Source organism: Diorhabda carinulata, chromosome 11 (genome assembly GCF_026250575.1).
Source record: "Diorhabda carinulata isolate Delta chromosome 11, icDioCari1.1, whole genome shotgun sequence".
NCBI classification, from domain to species: Eukaryota; Metazoa; Arthropoda; class Insecta; order Coleoptera; family Chrysomelidae; genus Diorhabda; species Diorhabda carinulata.
The window spans coordinates 7,776,458-7,798,546 of record NC_079470.1 but is presented as its reverse complement, the minus strand read 5'-3'; the positions used below and the strand labels follow the sequence as shown (position 1 = coordinate 7,798,546).

Sequence of the window (22,089 nt, the reverse complement as noted above, 5' to 3'; positions counted from 1 at the left end):
ATCTGTAAATTATATATAATTATCAAATTTTTGAGGCAGCATTTATTCAAAAACATCACATCAAAACGTTTTTATTCGAATAGTTTTCAAGATTTTTGAAAATACTACTTTTGGAAATAATCTTCATAATAATATTGAAATTAATTTAGTATATACAATCTGATCTAAAGTTCAGATTCTGAACATAGCTCTATAAAATAATCACAGGGTTTACATATGAGACACGTCATGTATAAGAAACAAGCTTTCCGTGCTCTTAATGACAGGACTGACATGAAGATATTTGCTTAGCAAAATGGTGGTTAGTGTATTGTAATAAGTTCCTCAAAAGCTCTTTATTATACTACAATACATTGTAGGAAATAACCGGCTCCAATTGATTTATGTTTTTATAGAGAAACTGATAATTGTAGTTGCAGTTTTTATAACTGAATGTAAGTTTATTTTATTTAACAAGGACACACCTGAACCTTTAATCCATATTTCTAATAATGCGTGGAAGACCAGGAGGAAAAAGGTAAATAAGACTTGCTTATGAGCTATTATTAAGTTTGACTTATAATTGTTATTTGAATTAAGATCTCGAAGTAGGGATCGCCGCAGATCGCGTAGTCGTGACAGAGGCTATGGAGGAAGTGGTGGTGGCGGTGGCGGTGGTAGAAGAAATGCCGCTGGTTCAATGCTTCGTAAACCTAGATGGGATTTGAGCAGATTAGAACCCTTTAAAAAGGATTTTTATGTAGCTCAACCCTCTGTTCAGTATAGGCCTCAGTATGATTTAGATGAATGGAGAAGAAAACAAGAAATATCTCTTAAAGGAAAAAATATCCCCAACCCTGTTATGACATTTGAAGAAGCTGGCTTTCCAGAATACGTTTTAGAGGAACTAAAGAAGATGAATTTCAAAAATCCCACTGCTATTCAAGCGCAAGGCTGGCCAATAGCATTATCAGGAAGGGATATGGTTGGGATTGCTTCTACAGGATCTGGAAAAACTTTGAGTTACATTTTGCCTGCCATTGTACACATAAACCATCAATCTCGATTAATGAGAGGAGATGGTCCTATTGCATTGATCTTAGCTCCAACTAGAGAGCTTGCGCAACAAATACAACAGGTATGTTATTCTCTTTTATCTTATCATTAAATTTCATATTTATCATTTCTATAGGTGGCTGCTGATTTTGGTCAAACTTCACGAATTCGCAATACATGTGTTTTTGGTGGAGCCCCCAAAGGTCCTCAAGCTAATGATTTAATGGATGGAGTTGAAATAGTTATTGCAACTCCAGGTCGTCTCATTGACTTCCTAGAAAGCAATAGAACCAACTTGAAAAGATGCACTTATCTAGTTCTAGACGAAGCAGATAGAATGTTGGATATGGGATTTGAACCCCAAATTAGGAAAATTATTGAACAGATAAGACCTGATAGACAGACTTTAATGTGGTCTGCCACATGGCCAAAGGAAGTGCAGAATTTAGCACAGGAATTTCTAAAAGACTATATTCAAATTAACGTTGGATCCTTACAGTTATCTGCTAATCATAACATTCTACAAATTATTGATGTTTGCCAAGAACATGAAAAAGAGAGCAAGCTGAGTACCTTACTTAAAGAAATTATGGCAGAGAAGGAAAACAAGACTATTATTTTTATTGAAACTAAAAGAAAAGTAGATGATATTACAAGAAAGATGAAAAGAGACGGGTAATTATGAATTTTATAATGTGCTGATTAAGTTTAATATTCTTTTTGCTTTGTTTCAGTTGGCCAGCAGTATGCATACATGGAGATAAGTCTCAACAAGAGAGGGATTGGGTCTTACAAGGTGAATAGCTGACTAATTCATTTATTTAATGAAAAAATATAGTCCTAAAAACAATAAACAACTAAATGATTACATTACTAATTGTAACAACTACTTTACTCAAAATAACCACATACATATTATTAAGTTCTAAGATCAGGCCAACAATAAAGGAATCTTATAGTGATAACTGCCTACCATAATTTTTTGTAATCAAATTCCAACTACAGTTGTGAGCAAAAAAATCGACGGATCAAATCAAAGGATATCGGCTTTTGGTATATGTGGCATATGTGATCAACTGCCCATAGCCGCTTACAATTGATTATGAACTACATTGATAATATTTCTAAAAATGTATGAATCATATATTGTCACTCACTAACAATTATATATAACATTTTTAATTAAACATTTTGTCTCTGTATTGCTATGTCTCTACATAAAGTTATGTAATGATATTTAGAAATATTTACCCTGAATTTTTTTCTAATGACAAGATTGAATTACTTATTGTAAAGTTTAAAATTAATGATTTTTTTTTTCTATTTCAAAGATTTCCGAACTGGAAAAGCTCCAATATTAGTTGCCACTGATGTTGCAGCCAGAGGTTTAGGTAAGTCTTATAGCCAAATATTCATCCACATAAATTCATATATTATTGGCAGGCTAATAGTTATTTTTTTATTTTACTTGTTTATTTTGAACTGCTAGTAGATAGTTTAAAGATATATTGTATTATTAGCCTGTTTTGCCATCTTAAGGCAAAGCATCAGATTTGTTTCATGAGTAAAAATAATTAATTTAACTGAAACAGATGTTTGGTCTTAAGATGCTGCTAGCCAATTTGTAAAAATATCAGTTTTGTGAACAAAAAAGTAAAATTGTGACTACTCTCTTTTCCAGAGGCACTAGCGAGTTAATGACAGACAGAAAAGAAAGTTTTGTCATTGTGGCTGTGCCTCTCTCTTTTGGACGACCTTCGTTGTGTGGCTAATGCACAAAAAGTGGCCATGTTTGAGAAGTCATACTGTGGCCCTTCTGTGTTTAATGCTATCAACCGGGCCTGTTTTTGTAATTGGGCTGTGCTGTGCCCAAGCTGATGTGCACTGGCCTATCTACCACTTGCTCTGTCTAGTGTCATCGTGAGATGGTCGCTAAGTTACTGGACCAACTAAAGACGGCTGGCCAATGGCCCAGTACTGGTCGATTGTTAGTTGAATCCCGTTGGCCCGTCAAACACTTTTTTGGTATGCTTTATATTATTTTAACACCAGGTCAAAGGTCACAGTTAACAGTGAGCCTCTTTGGATGTAAATACGTTTTTCCATTCTCCCATTAAACTTTTTTTTATATATAACTACTTTATTCATTAAATTTTTCAGTATTCATGGATATTGGTATTATAAATTTAAATTAAAGTTGAAATCGATTTAGACGTTTACTTATGCAGAAATTCAACGATACTATAATTAGTGTCCATTTAAAATTGTGCTAAACTCAACTAGGATCTCATATAAAACTTTTATACTCTTTACTAAGTTGGAATTTCTTGAATCCTTGATGATAATCATACTAAACACACTGTTTACACTACCACTACACCAACACTCACAATTACAATGTCTGAGGCGCGTCTCAATAACCAAGTTATCGTCTTCAGAGACTGAATCTCAACAGTCCTGAAGACGATAACTTGGTTATCAAAACGCGCGTCAGACAGAGTAATTGTGAGTGTTGGTGTAGTGGTAGTAACAACAGTATGTTCAGTATTTACTCTTTATAACAAATGTAAGTAAACTATTTCTCAAGGTTTATTTTTTTTTAAATAAAAAGTACATTTGAAAATTTTATTTTCCCTATAATCCAATCACTTTGAGATTACAATTTTAGAATAGTTATATATATCAAAGATAATTTAAAATATGGATTGTAAAATCCCACTAAGACTTGCTTCTTCTATAATATAACTTTGCCTGTAACATTTGCACATGGTTAAAAATACCTAATAACTAATAATTTAATTATTGCATAACTATAGTCTAAACACTGAATCTTTTCTCATAGGTGATTTAGTTGACGATATTGTCCAACACATACTATGTTTGAACTGCCTTTTAATAACAGAATTTAAAAAACTCAATACAACCATTTGTCATTGCAACAATTGCAAGACATATGTAACAATTTCAAACTTTATAATTGACAGGTAGATACACAATAAGTTTGGCGTTGGATTATTTTGTGGATATGCGCATTTTTTTTATTATTGTACATTATTTAGTGAATGGTTTGGATTAAAGGCCTATTTATTATTAAAATTAGTTCTTTTTAGAGCTCTATTTTTTTACTTCATTTAATAATGGTAAGTATAGATTTAAGATATTCTCAACTTCTAACCATATGACCTATTATATGTATATATAGATTTGGAGTCTCATACACTGCGACCCAAAGGATCTATTGAGTCTCTCTCTCTTGCTGGGATACTGGAGAACCCAGTGTTTACAGCTGATCCATCAATCCTACTCAAACAAAACGAGCTTATGCTCTAATATATAAAAAAACTGAATTTATATTGTTTGACTACTGTGCCACAATAAGTGAACAAAAGAATATTCAAAATGTTTGAAGAAAAAACGTAACAAGCCGAATGGCATGTTACAATTTTTTGTATTTTATCGTAATTTACCAAAAAAAATTTGACAAAATTGAAAAGAAAAAGTAAAAGAACAAATGTTAATTTTACATATTTTTTAACAGTCACCATTTTTTTCCCAATTTTTCATTCAAAGGTAGTAAATTATGATATAAGGTACCTGCCTCTTTAAAAAGCTTTTTGAATTTGTGTTTCATATTTACTAAATTCGAGATTATCTCAGTGCAGTGGGTGGCTATCATTTTAAAAGTTTCAACTTTGGCGCCCTCCATAAAATGATGTTGAATAAAAAAAAATTTCATTATTAAAAAATTATAAACAAAAGGATTTATGTGGAATTATAATAAAGAAAACGTGAAAAAAATATTTAATTATTCGTCATTTTTTACCCTCATAATCGGTACTAGTCCCTTAAAATGCAAGATTAGCATTTTCATCGAAATTATTTTCCGCATATTATTATGGTAAAATGAATGGTGATTTATTTACAAAATGGACAAAGATAAATTTAAAAAATCTGGAATACTGAAAATTACAGAAATGAACCGAAAACAAAATCTTTATAACGATGAATTGTTTAAAAAACACAGACGCCCTACCATTGGACCAAAAATATATTACAATAAATATATTAGAAGAAACGGATATGGTATCATCATATTATAATTATATGGAAAGATGCATTAGAAAATTGCAGTGTACAGGTTTGGAATAATTAATGTGAGACATACAGAACAAATAATAGAAGACCAACATTTGGTCAATATAGATATTGAACCAATTATAATAAATACAATTGACTAAAGCAAAGATTAAAAAAGTGATTTGTGATTTTTTTGTAGTTTGTGTTTTAGTTATATAGTACTAATTGATGCTGTGTAATTTATTAATTATGTGTAAAGAATAATAAACATTTTTTGGAGATTTTACTCTGTTGTACTTTAGGAAATTATATAACAAAAGAATTCTTTTAAGATTCGGCACAAACGTCGCCTTTAGAAATATTAGTAATAACGTTTATTACTACTATTGTTTTGATTTTATGCAGATGCATATAGTTGTTGATGTATCAGTGTTGGAAAAGATCAGAGTTTAGACTATGACTTGGTGATTTATCATGGTTACATATGATGTTAGGTTCCAGAATACAGAATAATTTTTCATTATATTAAATAATAGGCCATTATCAAACAGTTAATAATGAATGTAAGTCTGGAAAAACGGAATTTGCAATATGGCGGGACGGTGTTGTTGATTAGATTATTTAACAACTCTTTATTCTCTGATAACAGAACTTTTTCTTATATTAGTTCCTGTAGATTTGAAAATCTTTAAGATACTTAACAAGCTTATTAGGTATTTTTGGTTTAGAATATAATACATTTTATAAAAGAAGTTTTTAGTTTACATTGCTTTGTTTGCATCCAAAGAGTCTTTCTGAAAATTAATATTCATTATCTTCTGGGGGAACCATCTCATAATTACAATTGGACTATATATTTAAACACAGAGTTCTCATTTTGAAATTCTGCTAGTATTAGGTGTGATTTTATTTTTACTAAAACGTAGTTCTTAAGTTTCTTGGTAAACAGGCATATTTTTTAGCATTTAAAATACAATTCGTTATTGAAATATTGAAAATATTTCCTTACGAAGAATTGATTTTGGTCAAGTGCAAAGAAATCCAAAAATACATATTTATTTTTTTATTTGAATACTACCGAAAATAATCTGAAAGCTTTTGATAATGTTCTACAAGAATTATTTTGATTTGATATGAAAAAATATTCCAATGATTTTGTGATACCACGAAATTTAATCAAAACAAAATTACAGTTTTTGAAAAAATGTTTGAGGCTACAAAAATATTCAACAATAAACTTCTTTGTTTTGATACGGTAATAAAAAATTTGAATTTAATAATTAATTAAAGCAAAGATCATTGAAATATTAATCTATGACTGCTTTGAAATTGAATTACTTGAATAATTTAGATACTTTTTATAATATTATAAATAATTAGCTACAAAACAAAATAATGAACTGCGATAAATCTTATTTTGAAATTCTTTCATATTTTTTACGGGTGTATCTTCTTTTTAACATCATTGTAGAATTTAACGACAAGAATATAAAAAATGAAAATAAAATATTTTTTTGATTCCTCAGAAATAACTGATTTTCAGATTTAAAATGATAAGTTATACCAGCTTTCTCTATCTCATGAAGCAGAGACAAATATTTATATGTGAATAAAAATTTTGCTTTAGAAATCGATTTAGTTGAAATTTTATCATATTTTCATCTTTCATTATAATTTGAATTTTTATTTTTGCCTTTGCATAATTCAATACTACTTGCTTTCTAATTCAAGAATATTTTTAGGTTGGAAATTTATTAATTTGTGTTCAAAATTTGACTGCATTTTATTTCACGGTATAAATATATACAGGGTGTTTTTAAATTCATGCGACAAAATTTAGAAAGTTGTTGCTCATATGAAATTAAGATGGGTCTTTCCTATAACATTATTTTCTCACGCTTCCCCTTTCCGAGATATCACTCTTAAAAGGTGGTAACTAATTTTTTTTTTCTAGATTTTCAGTAAGGCTAAAAAATTGAAATTCTGTAATTTTCATGCACTTGCGAAGGCCTAACTACGGGTATTTTTTCAATATTTTAGTTACATTATACGAGGGCGAAATTAGCAATTCTTACTTTATTTCATATGAAAACTATTTTTCAATATGAAGTGAAAGAAAGAAACTTTTTCAAGAGTGAGTGAGAAGCGAACAATGCGCGGAGGTCGTTTATTCTTATTCGAGTTCGATGGTTGTATCGGTTACATTATCTATCGACAGCGCAACATTGCGGAAGCTCCAAGCAATGCAACAATTTTAGCTCAGATCCAGACATCAGATCAATACTACTGGAAACACTATTGGCAAAATTCATCACGTCTCCAAGGACAGCAAGAACGGTTATAAATGGTTATAAAATTCAGATTGTGCAAGTTTTACATGAAAATGATTACGTTATAAGATTGAATTTTGTTAATGCAATGTTAGAGAGATTTAACAATTTCAACATGTTCTTCAGCGATAAGGCACATTTTCTTTTGGATGGATACATAAATCGCCAAAATTGTCGTTTTTGGGGAGAAAAGTATTCACAAACCTTACATAAACTCCCTTTGCATAGCTCAAAAGGCACCGTGTGTATCGCTATGTCGACGAACTACATTATTGGGCCCTGCTTTTATGAAGATAACAGAGGAAATGCAGTGACTCTAACTTCTGCATGCTATGTCGACGTAATACGCAATTTTTTCGGGACTGAACTGCAATAACGTGAGCATTATAACCGGCTGACATGGTTCCAACAGGATAGGGTCACATCGCACACCATTAACAACTCTTTAGCTGCGTTGCACGAGTTGTTCTGTTCCCAGAAAAGATGATTTCACGAGGAGATGATATTGAATAGCCACCTTGGAGCCTTGACTTGACCCCATCCGTTTTTTTCTTGTGGGGTTATCTTAAGAGCGTGGTCTACGAGAATATTCCACGAAATTTGACAGATTTAAGAAACGATATTGAAGAAATGACTTTTGTTTCTTATATTTTAATTCATACAAATGAATACATATAAAAATAAGTACAGGATGGCGCAAAAGAAAGTGAATTTATATAGTATAGTTTAGTATAGACTAAAGAAATAAATACATAAGGTATTGTTGAAATAAAAGCCATTTCCTGGCGGATATTTTTCTTTCGCTGACAGATGTCCCTCGAGAGAAGTCAAGTAAGGGCTACGTGGGGGCTAAGGAATATCACCTCTTTTGGAAATATCCTTCCAACATCGCTACATAGCGGTCGGTGTTAACGGTGATGTTTCGTCCTCGTGAATCTTCACAGAAGAAAGGGCCAATAATTCCTTTGCTTGAGATTACTGCCCATACCGTTAACTTTCGGACTATGTAGTGGTTTTTGATGTTTCATTTTTGGATTTTTTTTTTTCGATCTAATAACGACAATTTTGTCGGTTTACGAACCCATTTAAATGAAAATGAGCCTCATCTCAAAAAAAGATGTTGTCAAAAGTGGAAAATCGACTAAGCATTTCTACGTCGCGACAAGTTTAAAGCCGCCGATCGTTTCCAAGTAGACACATGCGGATTTTCTGACTCCTTCACCCTATCCATATTGCCTGTGGTCTTGGATTCTTGGACGACCTTTTGCTGGCGGTTTAAACGTGGAACCGGTCTCTTCAAAACGCTTAACCCATATTTCGATGAAATTTGCACTCAGAGCTTCATTAATGTGTCTTAATCCATATTCTGAACAATACAGGCGCCTTGGCAAGACGTATGAACGACCGTTCTCGTAAAACGTGCGAACACAAAAAGCGCCACGCTTTCCGTCGAAGTGACTCGTTACTTACTCGAACTGGCTACTAAAACTCCTGTATAAAGTATTTTGTTTTCAACTAAAGTAATTGGGTCGTTATGAGACATCCTGTAAAATTTAACTTAAAATCCTTGTTTTATTTGAAATTTTTTTTTATTTTCAATTCCCAAAACCAATAGCTGCAGAGAAAAAAAAATAAACACCATATTTTATAATTTTTTCATCAAATTGAGTGGAAAACAGTAAAGATGTAAAATATAATAAATACGATTTATAATAAATGCTGGAAGTAACCACCTCTAGCAAAAGTACATGAAAGTAGCCCATGTGTCATGCATTGCGGTACACGTTTAGAAAAAAAAACTTTTAGTCACCATCTTTTAAGCGTCATATCTCGGAAAGGGATGATTTTTGTCGCGTGGATTTAGAAACACCATTTATATAAAAAGGTCTTTATTATTTTGAACTTGTCGTTAAATTCTGGATTTTTTTAATTTTTTTTTTTTTGCTTTATTTTCAGTCAGTGTGTATTTTTGTTTGTTAGTTTTTGTTTAAATTTGTCAAAATCAGCATAATTTTTAAACAAAAGCCATCAACAATTTTTTATTTAACAATAGAATCAACATTTTAGCTTCTCTATTCCGTTTCTCACTTATTGTGTAAAACTATTATGCTCGATTTGAAACGACACTTTGGAGCCTTTGTGAACGAGAATATGGTATGCGAGAAATTTACAAGCCAAAGAATATGAATGGGTATAATAACATTATTTTTGAAAAGAAATTAGTGTTGATCTTTTAGTGTTTACTTGAAAAAAAATTAGGTTGGAAATTGCTATTTTTCAATATATGTTCAAACATGCTTATCAGAAACTCTACTAAAACTTCATGTTATTCATTCACGCCATATACATTTATAATATCTGGGATATATTTAACAACAATAAAGAAATAGAAACAAAGTGCATTATAATGATGATTTTTGAGAACTTTCTCAAAAAAAATGGCTTCGGCAACGAGAGGAATATACATTGTAATTGATAAAGGGTCGTCCATCTTACGCGATTTGATATCGAAAATAGGAAGTTCTGCAAAATATTCACTACCGACGGAAAGTTTCCGGACAAACTTTTTGATTACTTTTCAATTGAAATATGATACATAAACACGTTAACTTGATTTATAAAGGCCACTTGACATGAGGTAAAACAACGAGCAAGATATTACACGCTGATTAACATTACGCAATGCTCTTCCCATTGCATCATGATTACCACTAATCGAAATACCATAAAAAAGTAAACAATTTCTTAATCTCGAATTTTATTTGATATTTTGTAGTCAGTTTATAGGCTGCTGCTTACTTTTGGAGTCTGCTGGGCAGGTATGGTGGGCCAAGCCCTGGTCAGATAGAATAAAGAATAAATTCAGGAATAGAATTAGTGGAGAAAATTATATTTGAGGTTGGATGAAGAAACATTGAACAAATTCCCAAGAAAAATAAAACACAGATAACTAAGAAATCGTAGGCAAGAGTCGTAATATCAGCGGATCAGAAACTCATTTCTTCCTAGAATTGCAACATGAACGCAATAAAAATGGCACCAAACCGATAATTGCAAGCGCGAGATTTTGCATAAAACAATCAGCTGAACTTCATCTGCGTCTACTTGTCATCGAGAAATATTGCGTCTTGCATTGCATTGTGCGTTGTCTTACGTCATGTCTAGCGGCCTGAACGAAAATGCCATGTTAGTTTACGAAGTGTGTACGATCGTCTCTTCGACTTTCCTCCCTCTCCTCGCGCACTGTTTGTGAAAAACAAAATAAAATCCTCATCCGTACCTAGGGATATTCGTACGAAAAAAGTGTGTTATATCGATATTTTGCGATGTATCGATATTTTTGATATATCGTATGGGATTGTCAGACGATTCAACATTTTTTTGACATAGTTTACATAGGGTAGTTCTCGTTAATTTTTTCGTAATAATTCTAAACAATACTTTTTTTATTAGGCGTCATGTTGAAAACAATCGTAATTCCTAAAAAAAAAGAACAGTATGAGAAGTACAAATTGAAACAGACACAAAAAATAATGAAATAAATCCATCGAAATAATCTATATTAATCGACTATGTCCCATATCTAATACAAAATGGTAATTTACTACATAATAATTAAAACTACACATTGAAGAATTTCATTAGTCCATTTAAATGTTACAATGGACTAATGACCGGTTTTTCTGAGGGCGCAATTTTATTTTACTGATGTGTGGGGTCAAGGAAAGCTAGGCAACCCTGTATATCTCCAAAATTATCCTTATTTAGTTTCTGAAAAAATTCTGGTGCACAGTTGATCCCAAATGGCAATCTATTAAACTTATAAACGCCAAAAGTTGTACCAAATGCGCACAATTTGCTTGAATTCTCATCTAATTCAACCTTGTAAAAACCCTTCTTAAAATCTAAAACTGTAAATCAACTTTGACCTTGAAGCTTTGATCGTAATTCGTCTAATGTAGGAATAATACAAAATTCACGTTCTAGTCTCATTTAAATATTTTGGATCTAAACATAATCTTAAACTTTTGTCACTATTTTCTACTATTTTTAACTGTTTTACTTTGGTTCAGACTCTAAAAACACTTAAACACTAAAAATTTTGACTAAAACGTCTATACCTTAAACAACTAATACATTTTTTCCCATATGGCGAGCATTGGCGAGGTCCATGATCCTAACCACAACTTCTACACTAAAATTTTTCTGCTTTGTAACTTCCACTTTGTTATGATCCTTGTATTTCTGATGCTTGCTCTTAAAACTTCGTTGTTATCGTTTGACAGCATCCACTTTTGTTTTACTTGTACTTTTACGGTTATAAAATACAAATTTCTCGTTAGCTCCGTTCTTTTTAGGGTAAAATAAGTTTCTAGTTCCTCCATTGCATTTTAATACACTTTTCTCGTTGTGTCTGTTATCTTCAATGTATTAATTCTTCTCCAATTAAATTTAATAAAGTAAAAATCTTAATTTTATCATCCTCATCTTTGCCATTCGCAATCATATAAATCTCTAGGTGTTGTTTAATTAATGACATGGGAGGCCGCAGTCTGGCGTCTGACATTTTTACTGATTTTAATGTGGTCTCAAAATCTTTTTATTATCTATATTTAGCTTCCACACTACCGCGCCATGTCATGTTATAGTGAAATAAATAATAAATTTTCTTATACTAACTTGTATTTATTATAAGCAAGAGGAATTTACAAATTTTAAATCTCTTTATCGACAACTTCTAGTATCTTTGAAGCTGCTCCGTGTTGATATGCCATTAGTTCGGTGGGTTATATAACCAAACATAATTATTATTAGAACATACATATACAACTGAAAATTACCTTGAAATTTTAATCTAATCTATCTAAAGCCCGACTTACTGCCTAAAGTAACTTACTTGAAAAAATCAAGTTTTAGCAATTTTTGAATAAAATTAGTTTTGTTATTTTTTGTTTAATGGTAGAGGATTTTCCATGAATTTCATTATTCAACAATTCGGAATAATGGTGCATTCTACAAAAAGTATAAATAACTTCTCTAACAATTTCAATTTCATGTATTTCCTTTGCAAGAAATTAAATAAACGGATTTTGTCTGGAAAGTATTTTATAGCTCTATTACTAATATATTATTTACATTAATACCTTTTTTTAATATCTCTCCCCCATTTATCAATAATCTAAATTGTTTTTCTAACAAACTGATAATATTAAAAACAATGTTTGAAGCATGAAGCAAACCTCCCCGATTGATAAAACTTGTAAATTTTTCATGATTTTCAGCAGAAGAACTATAGTTATGATCCGTAAAATTTTTTTGATGTCTATGTAAAAAAATTAACGTTGCAATCAATAAATGGACCTTAGTAAAAATTGTTCAAAATATTACTCGTCCTGCTGGTTCCTTTCGAGATTCCGTGACGTGTTTGAAATTTTTTGGAAAATTAAACACACTCAGAATGGCATCAAGTTTTAAGACTTTTTGTTTGCTACCATGTATAACTTGGTAACCTGATGTTAGGAAATGTTCCCCACATAATCTACTTGTTCTCGACTGATTCCAATCTTCCCTGTGCATGGCTCTTATCCAAAGTTTTAAAATTTCTGTACATTTGAAAGGAAAACGACAAAAGCATTTTTAAGGTTAGAAAAATTTCGAATACAGACTTATATCATATCCAAAATGAATAGAAAGCTCACAGCACCGGAAATTCAAATAGGTTCAATTAAAGTCACAATAAACAGATATCAATAAGTGAAGTAAAGGAATGCTTACAAAAAACTGGCCTAAATGGCTTTTACAAAGAAACCACTCTTGCGACGTGTAAACAGAAAAAAAAAGACTAGATTGGGCCTTTGCACATAATGATTGGACAGTAGAAAACTGGAAACAAGTTCTGTAGACTGATTAGTCCAAATTCGAAATTTTTGGGCAAAAGCGAAGAATTTATGTTCGGATCTTCAGAAAAAATGCACCCCGATGTCATAACTCCAATTGTTGAATATGGAGGAGGCTCTATGATAGTATGGGGGTGTTTTTCATATGCTGATGTAGGGGTTTTCTACAGATTTAAAGGAACCCTAGACAAAAATGGTTACCATTAAATATTAAAAATGCATGCTAACTTTTCTGAGATACGCCTAATTGGTAGTGGATATGTGTTTCAGCAATATAATGACCTAAAGCGCACATCTAAGCCTCCTTTCAACTATTTAAAAAATGAAGAAGATAGTGGAGAGTTAGAAATGATGAAATAGCCCCCACAATCTCCGGATCTAAATCCAATAGAATTATTGTGGGATGAACCGGATCGTAAAGTTAGAAAATTGAATCCCACTTCTTTGGATGATCTTTAGAATTCTCTTCAAACGGCTTGAAATAATATACCACGAAGTATGTTGAAAAACCCTTAAAAATAATGTTACGTGTAGTTGAAAATTTATTGTAGCAGTATAAAAGAGACAATGTTCTCTTTTTATATTTTTAAAATAAAATTTCTTTTAACTTGATTTATTTTACTTGTAATAATTGTTTTAATTTTCATCTTGTTCGGAAACTTTCTATGGGCAGTATATATACTACCAAACAAAAGCCACTATTGTTGAAATATTCATCGTCATATAATGAAATTGTCAAGAAAATAGAATATATTGTTAAAAAGTAGGTTACTAGTTTGACATATATAGTCAGAAAAAATGCATATATAACTTCTTCATTTACTTAAGGGGGTATTCTGGTCTAGAAGCCTAAATGTTAGGCATTTTTGAAACTAACGTAAAAAAATGAAAAACATTTTTATTATCCATTTTATTACATGATATTTATCGACTTTTTAAGAATATAAAAAAAATAGAATTTGATTAAAATCAGGCCGGTAAAATGGGGGCTATAAAAAACGGAGCACTCTGGTTGACATTATTCCAGCACTTGTAGTGATTTATAACAAAAAAATTCGAAAAATCCTTAATCTTTCGCTATCGCATTGATCGCCAAAAAAAAATTCACAAATGGCGTCGACATGAAATATTAATTCTATTTTGACCTTTTCGAATTTTTAAAAAATTCTCCAAATTAAAATTTTTTTAAAATCTAAGGCAGACGCCTTAAATAAAAAAGATTTCCACAAACTTTCAAAGGAATCTGTCGGGTAGAACTTGAGATCCCAATAAACATTTTTTGTTATATAACAGTTGCCGTAAATATTATATCACCTCATTAAATAACTTAAATGTATATATGATAGTAACCGTGATATTTCTGTTACTCGTATAAACCCCTTAAAGAGCTTAAATGGGGTGTATATAAAGGTTACGGAAAACTTAGGTTAGTAACGCTATATAAACTTAGGTGTTTTAACCAAAAGTAACGGAAACATTTTGGCAACCACTATATAACTACTTAAAAATCCATGGTTGGAGCCTTTTAGTGGTCAAATGTAGCGTTATATATGTTACTGTTACCCTTATAAACATTGCCTATAATGGTTTTGATAATATTTCTGTTACCAATTTCTGTTACTGTTCTCCCTGTCAAATATATGTTTTCTCTCACTTGGACTTGTTAACTTTATTACATCGCTCTTTTTCTTATTGGGTTATTATCAGCAAAATAAAAATTTATAAGATGGCAGATAAATATATATTATATACACGTTACCTATAGGCGTTTTTAGCATTGCAGTGACTTAAATTTCATGAGGGAAACGGTTTTTACTACTAACATGGACAAGATGCCTTGAAAAAATGCACGGGCCTTTCAAATATCCAACAACAAATAATTTTATTTCATAAAAAAAAATTATTTTTTATTTTATTTTTAACATGGATGCTAAATAATGTGGCCAAAGATATTCGTATAACTACTATTTAACAGGGTGATATTAATTTTGGATTCCATGTCGTTCAAATAAGTTTCATTTTCGTTTTTTGAAGGCATAAATATCCTGTCAACCACTTCAAAAAATGTAGGCAATATTCTTAAGGGTCTAAGCTTTGGAAATATGCAAAAAAACCTAGACCAGAATACCACCCTAACTCGAATAATGGTAGATTTAAATTTTTTGCTTAATCTTATAGGGACTTTCTAGGTGATGAAATAAAAAATGTTGTATTTCGCGATATTGTATAAATGTCTTAGGTATCTCGCATACTATATCCCACAGAATTGCTCATTTTCTATCAATACTAATTATTATTATTGGATCAGGATTGATTTTGCTTATGTATTGCTTCTATTATGAGAGATTTGGTGGGTTTCCAAAATAAATATTCATGATTTTATAAAAGAAAAACATTTGTCGACAAGTATTTTTCGCCCTCAATTGTATATATATTTCGTAGTCATGTATATTTATTTAATACTGATTAGTAGCGCTTTTTCTTTCCAGTTATTAATATTGCTTAATTCATTGGCGTTAATATTGTATTTACTGTTTGGTAAAAACCAGAAGCTAACAAATGATAGTTAAATTTTTGTATACTGTTTCACAGCAAATCTATTTGTGGTACATTTTCATTACTCGATACCTAGCCAAGTCACTGTTAATTAATTTTTGTAAATCTTGAACATTCTAACATACAGTGGAGCATACAAAAATTTAAGGGTTTATACTTTAATCTATGGCTAGTCGATCCTGGTTATTAGTTACTTGTGAACGAGTATTTAGTAATATTGACCTTATCAAACCGCTTAGCGGTTGAATTATTAGGAATACATTTTATACTATTCTTCGTACATTTCCTTGTATTTGGGAACAATATATTTCATTGGAATTGTAGCATTTGTAAGTACTTAATTAGGTAGGAACACTTATCCAGAACTTCTATTCCCAGCTCTTGTAAACACTATGGGTATAAAGAAAACTCCTGGGTATATTGTAGATCTCTTTTATGATTTTTTTACAATGAATGAAGAGCAATCAGAATTTTGAATTCTGTAAGCTATTTTTTTACTCAAGACATTCTAGTCCCACTATCCGTTGAGATGGAGAAACCTCCTTACCTTATTTCATGTATGCCAGCCATTTTCAGTTTGCTACAGTGTGTTTTGTATCTCTTAATGCTCTTGGATATTCCTTTCTTCCTTAGATTTTAATTATTTGGAAGTGCACTAAGTATGGTTCTATACAACTGTAACTTTTGATGCCATAATAACCTTTAACTCGCTACAATACTGTTTTACAATTTTTTGTATGTATGTACTCACCTCAGTTATCAATTGTGAACACGTTTAAATCTTAGTGTTGATGAAAACATATTTTTAATATATTCTCAAGGATTAAGAAGAATTATTTAAGCCAACATATATTTTATTCCGAAACTTTGAAAGTGAAAAACTTTTGTAAACATATTCTAATTCAACTATTTTTAAAGCTTAACTCTTAATCATAAATTATCAAATTGGTGAAATATTTTTTGGTTTTATTTAATTCATGATAGTTTGGTTAATAAATTAATATTACACACATTTTTTTTTGTCAACATTGACACAAATATCAACCTTACAGATGTCGAAGATGTAAAATTCGTAATAAATTTCGATTATCCATCAAATTCTGAGGATTATGTTCATCGAATAGGAAGAACTGGAAGATCTCAAAAAACTGGTACAGCCTACACATTTTTCACTCCTAGCAATTACAACAAAGCTGCAGATCTCGTTGCTGTTCTAAAAGAAGCGAAACAAGTCATCAATCCCAAACTACAAGATATGGCCGAAAGAGCTTACAATTCGAACAATTCTGGTAGAGGTAAATTTATAAATTCTATTTCACAATATCATATGATCAAATATTGTTTGCAGGGCGAAGCAGATGGGGTCGAAATCCAAGAGTTCGCCGTTCTGTTTCACGATCAATATCTAGGTCCAGATCTAGGTCTAGATCCAGATCTAGATCTCGATCTCGTTCACCAAGACGCATGAGGCGTGACAGGAGTCGTTCACGAGATAGAATTAGAAGAAGAAGATCTGTAAGCAGAGAACGTTCACGAAGTCCGGTAAAATCTCGATCAAACGGATCTATATCTCCGAGATCTCTGTCACCTGATACCTCTAGGCCACCACCCACACATAACCGTCCCATGTCTCCACAAAATTTGCTTAAACCTCCGCCGCAAATGTTACAACACCCGCCACCTAGTGTAACGCAAAATCCTCCTAACGGCATGTCACAACCACAAATAACATTGCAAGAAACTCCTTATCAATCCTCACCACCGCCTCAAAATGCGTTTCAGAGTGTTTCATCGCAAAGATTACCGCCTCCACCTACTCCTTTAAGACAGCAAGCTCCATCCAACCCTACACTCCCTCAACAGAGACCACCTTCTAATCAAGCCCCTCCTCATATACAAGGAACAACTCTTCCACAAAGACCACCAGCTGTGCAACAAAGATCAATGCAGATTCCTCCTAATTTACATATACAAAATTTACAACAACCTCCCCCGCCTCCACCTCAACAACCGCCACTTCCTCAAGGACCACCGTTACACCAACCGCCCCCTCAAAGTCATTTAATGCAGCAAGCTCCTCCCCCGCAAAGACCTGTTTTGACATATCAAAATATAACTCATCAACCTCCTCCACAATCTAATCCTTTTGGTGGATACCACATTCCAAACGGTACATTATTTTTTAATACACCACCTCCTCCACCACCTGCGCAGCGTATGACTGGGATGTATTTCCAATATGCTCCTCCTCCTCCCGCGCCACGATGAAAGTCCAAGGATACTTGTAGTAAATTAATTACTTCGGTGTATACTAGTTAAGATTATTTGGTTCTTAATTTGTCACGAAAATTTGTTACTGGTTAGTAATAGATTGGAATTTATTTTAAATGCGCAATTCAATTACGGATTTACCGATTTCTTTAAATAACTTGTTTAAAACTAACATATATTATATCAAATCAAAATTATTCGAGTGGCCTAGGTATTTACTTAACGAATCTGTAAAATTAATGTATGTAAAAGGTTTATTGGTTCAGTTTCTTTTTCTTCCAAGTGCCATCTTCGTTGTCGAGGCTAGCAGTTGTAATCATATATTGGCGCAGATAGTTGTGATTCCTGTTCCCTGATTGGTGGCCTTAAAGGTACCAGCGCAAAATATACAACTTTCTGTACTACTTCGTAGAGAGTCGAAAGAAGCTTTAGTATAACGGGTTCTCACTTATAACAAAGTGACAGTATTACATCATATTGTAAAATTATATCCTACGCTAGTTCATAGAGCTATTAAGTATTCGAAATACTTAAGTCGTTGGAAAAATATAGTGTACAACACGTGTGGAAACTGAATAATTATACGATTAAGACTAGATTAACCACGAGCCACTCTACACAGTAACTGCCATTACGGTTTCAAATAGGAGATATTGCCACGCGCAGTATAAAAGCAGTTTGAAATAGGAGGTATTAGAATACAAAGATTATGTACATTTCTGAATTTTTTAGCATTTCGGTGCTATTTCTATTCGATCTGCAAGAAAATTTTACAGATTATGGTACATTAGTCTCATTTTCGCTTAAAATGCAGATAGGAGGTATTAGTAGCTCACCGACGACGTGTGATTCCAACAACTCTGAAAATACTTTTCACTTTCTCAAACTTTTCACAACACAGATTCACGAAAATAAAAAAACTGCGTAGAACTTGTATTACCACAATCCGTAGACTAAATGACCGTACCTATAACAAATCATTATCTGCGTTATCCGGGAATTCCCAACCCGAAATAATTCTTAGAAGATGGGACACAGCAGGCGTGTCGGTGGCACCTCATAGATAAGAGTACGGTCACGGCAGGCGTAAGCATTAATTTTTACGGAATAATTCCTCCTTTCAGATTTATTCAGAAAATAATAGGTATTTAATTTTTTTGTAAAAAATATTTATTCGTCCACCTCAATGTAGTCGCTTTCAAAATAAGCCTCATTGAACACTGAACGGTTTATTTTCTCTGCTTTTACGAATATAATATAGAATTTTGTCAACCTGGGTCACTAAACATGCGAACGTTTCTGAACGCTCAACGCGGAAAATAAGATACTCATTCGATTGTCACAAGTATGAAACGTACTAGTTTCTGCACATGTTATACACTAAACTTTTTCGGCGACCTACATGACGTAGTTATTAAATAATAATGTAGATCATCGAAAAAATGTTTTTCAATTTTTTTTTTGTTTGTTTAAAAAGAACAAAGTTATTTAACGAGTACAATATTGTTTACTCGGAACTATTTATATTTGAATTTATAATTTTATTTAATATCAAAATTACTATTTTTTTTTTTTGAAAAAAAACTTCAACAATTGAAATAACTTAGAGCATAACTCGTTGTATGAATCAAAACCTTTTTGTCTTGTATAATTTAGGTATATACCTAATTCTAGTTAGGTAGCTATGTATATTGAGTAAAACAATTTTTCATTTGTCGTAAATCTTACCGGTATATCAGGGTGTTATGTTGGCAATTTTTTCGTAGACGAAGTACTCTGAGAAGTACTGAACATACTGTTTCCTCTACCACTTTATCAACACTCACAATTACACTATCTGACGCGCGTTTTGACAACGTTATTGTCTTCAGAGATAAATCTTTGGCATGTCAGATAGTATAATTGTGAGTGTTGGTGTGGTGGTAACGTAAACAGTATGTTAAGTATGATTATCACAAACGGTTACAGAAATTCCAACCTAGTTCTGGGATGTGTTTCCTCAAAACAGCCATTGTTGCTCATGCAGTATGTGCCGTTAAATTATTGGAATTAATTGTCCTCCAAGCAAACTCATATAGTGGCGTAAAAAAATTTTCTGTAACATACTTGTTCGAATTTACTATCACTATGACTTCATTTTTAAACAAAACGAATTATTCGTCGTGAGAAAATTGTACACCACTCTGTGACTTTCAAATAATGTTAAGTACTTTGATGCAATTTTCAAAAGGGTTGATGTCGGCGTACAGTACATATTTTGTCGACGGTTACACACCAATGAAAATGAGTTCCATGACTGCTTGGCAACATCTCAACTGCAAATGGAACTAAACTGTGATGATTATTATGCTTCTACCCCCTTTACATAAACTTATTGACTATACTATATACTATATTCTAATTTTACAAAGTTTCAACAGATATGAGGCTTACACAAATAATTTTGACTAATCACATACATATATCAATGTCTTCATGTGTACGACTTGGGTATAATTAACTTATTATGGTATGTTTTCATTGAGGGCTACTGTGTTTGTACTTGCCACCAGATACACTGTAGAGTGAGGTCGCCGAAATATGTACAAAAGCGAACTAATCACAGCTTTAAGAAAGTTTTTTTTCAGCAACTTTTATCTAAACAGTTTTTAAATGATGGGCTGGGTTTTTACATTCGGTGTATCTTACTTGGAGAATTTATTTATTCAATAAACTATGCACTTATTACTTGACACTTATTTAATTTATGTAAATTTACCATTTGCTTACTACTTACTATCCTGATCTGTTCACTACGGTGCCTCTGGCAGCTTAACTATCGCTTATTTATATCTAATGGTTTTCTAGATAATTGGGATTTTAGAATGCCGTAAATAAACAAAAATGTCTTCTTAGAAATTGTTTATATAAAATTAATCACAACAGCTTATGAAAACCATACAAAGAATTGCCTTCGTGTGGGAAATATACCCGGCGCATCAGTTGAATTCTAGATGCTAATAATGTAATAGAATAGAACTGGTTTCACGATCTACATTAGTGAAAATTATTCATATTTTGGTAGCTATATTTCAAAACCTCACCGGCTGTTGGCGCTAAATGGTGAACGTTAAAACGGTAGCCTTCATTTTAAATGGTTTAAATATCAAATAGAAATTATGTTTAAAAATTATTTATTCTACATTTTGTATTTTTTATGTTGTATTGTTCTAAATACAAGAGAATGTTGCAATTAACTTTTGAAGAGTTGATCTTTTTATTTAAGGTTTACATAGAAGTTACATTTTGTAAATAAGTATTACCTATATAAGTTTATATGTTAACAGATCTGATTAAAAATATGACAAAAATTGACTTATTTCATTTATAGCATTGTTATACGACCCAGTTCGTTTCTGTAATCTTTTTATATATTTCCCTAATCTATCACAAGGGAGCAGAGTTTGGTGCGTTTCTGCTTTTTTTCACATTAAACTTGTTCCTAAATTTGCAGCAATACTCTTTCAAGGAATATATCAACACATTTATAGAGACTGTTCTATTTGTAATTCCATTATTTCAAATATATCAAAATCCTATTACATCAGTTCCAATTTTCCTAATATTAATTTTCTAATAAAAATTGATAATGAATTATTTCAAGAGTGCAGTGTGGCATGACGACGAAAGTATATTATGTCATATTACGGCATAAAGCTTACTTAATCAAAAAAATTCTTGGAGAATCAAACTTCCAAAAAATTGTTAATATTGACGGAAACTACGTGTCACTAGATGACGCAGAATTTTGCTTCTATAGCGGTTAACAACAATACATTATGAAAGGGTGTTTTTGGTAAGGTTTTCTCTATTTTTGTAATTTCCTAGACGTGTTTGTGTGCTTAGAAAAAAAATTGTGTTTAAACTGATTATTTTCGATTAAT

General features: G+C 31.7%; 1 protein-coding gene across 1 annotated transcript; it reads left to right on the top strand.

Moving 5' to 3' along the window:
* Positions 1 to 270: 270 nt before the first annotated feature.
* LOC130899635 (uncharacterized) lies at positions 271 to 21,516 on the top strand. The gene is made up of 7 exons (XM_057809705.1): positions 271 to 517; positions 580 to 1,117; positions 1,172 to 1,710; positions 1,770 to 1,831; positions 2,367 to 2,426; positions 16,948 to 17,190; positions 17,244 to 21,516. Exons 1-7 carry the CDS (start codon positions 492 to 494, stop codon positions 18,161 to 18,163), a joined length of 2,388 nt encoding a protein of 795 aa, XP_057665688.1. The 5' UTR covers positions 271 to 491; the 3' UTR covers positions 18,164 to 21,516.
* The last annotated feature ends 573 nt before the right edge of the window (positions 21,517 to 22,089 follow it).

Excerpts from the sequence above, each read along its gene's own strand:
- LOC130899635 (XM_057809705.1), top strand. The coding sequence starts at position 492 with ATGCGTGGAAGACCAGGAGGAAAAAG. Across the intron at positions 1,118-1,171 it reads TTGCGCAACAAATACAACAG|GTGGCTGCTGATTTTGGTCA; the intron begins GTATGTTATTCT and ends TCATTTCTATAG. Across the intron at positions 1,711-1,769 it reads AGAAAGATGAAAAGAGACGG|TTGGCCAGCAGTATGCATAC; the intron begins GTAATTATGAAT and ends GCTTTGTTTCAG.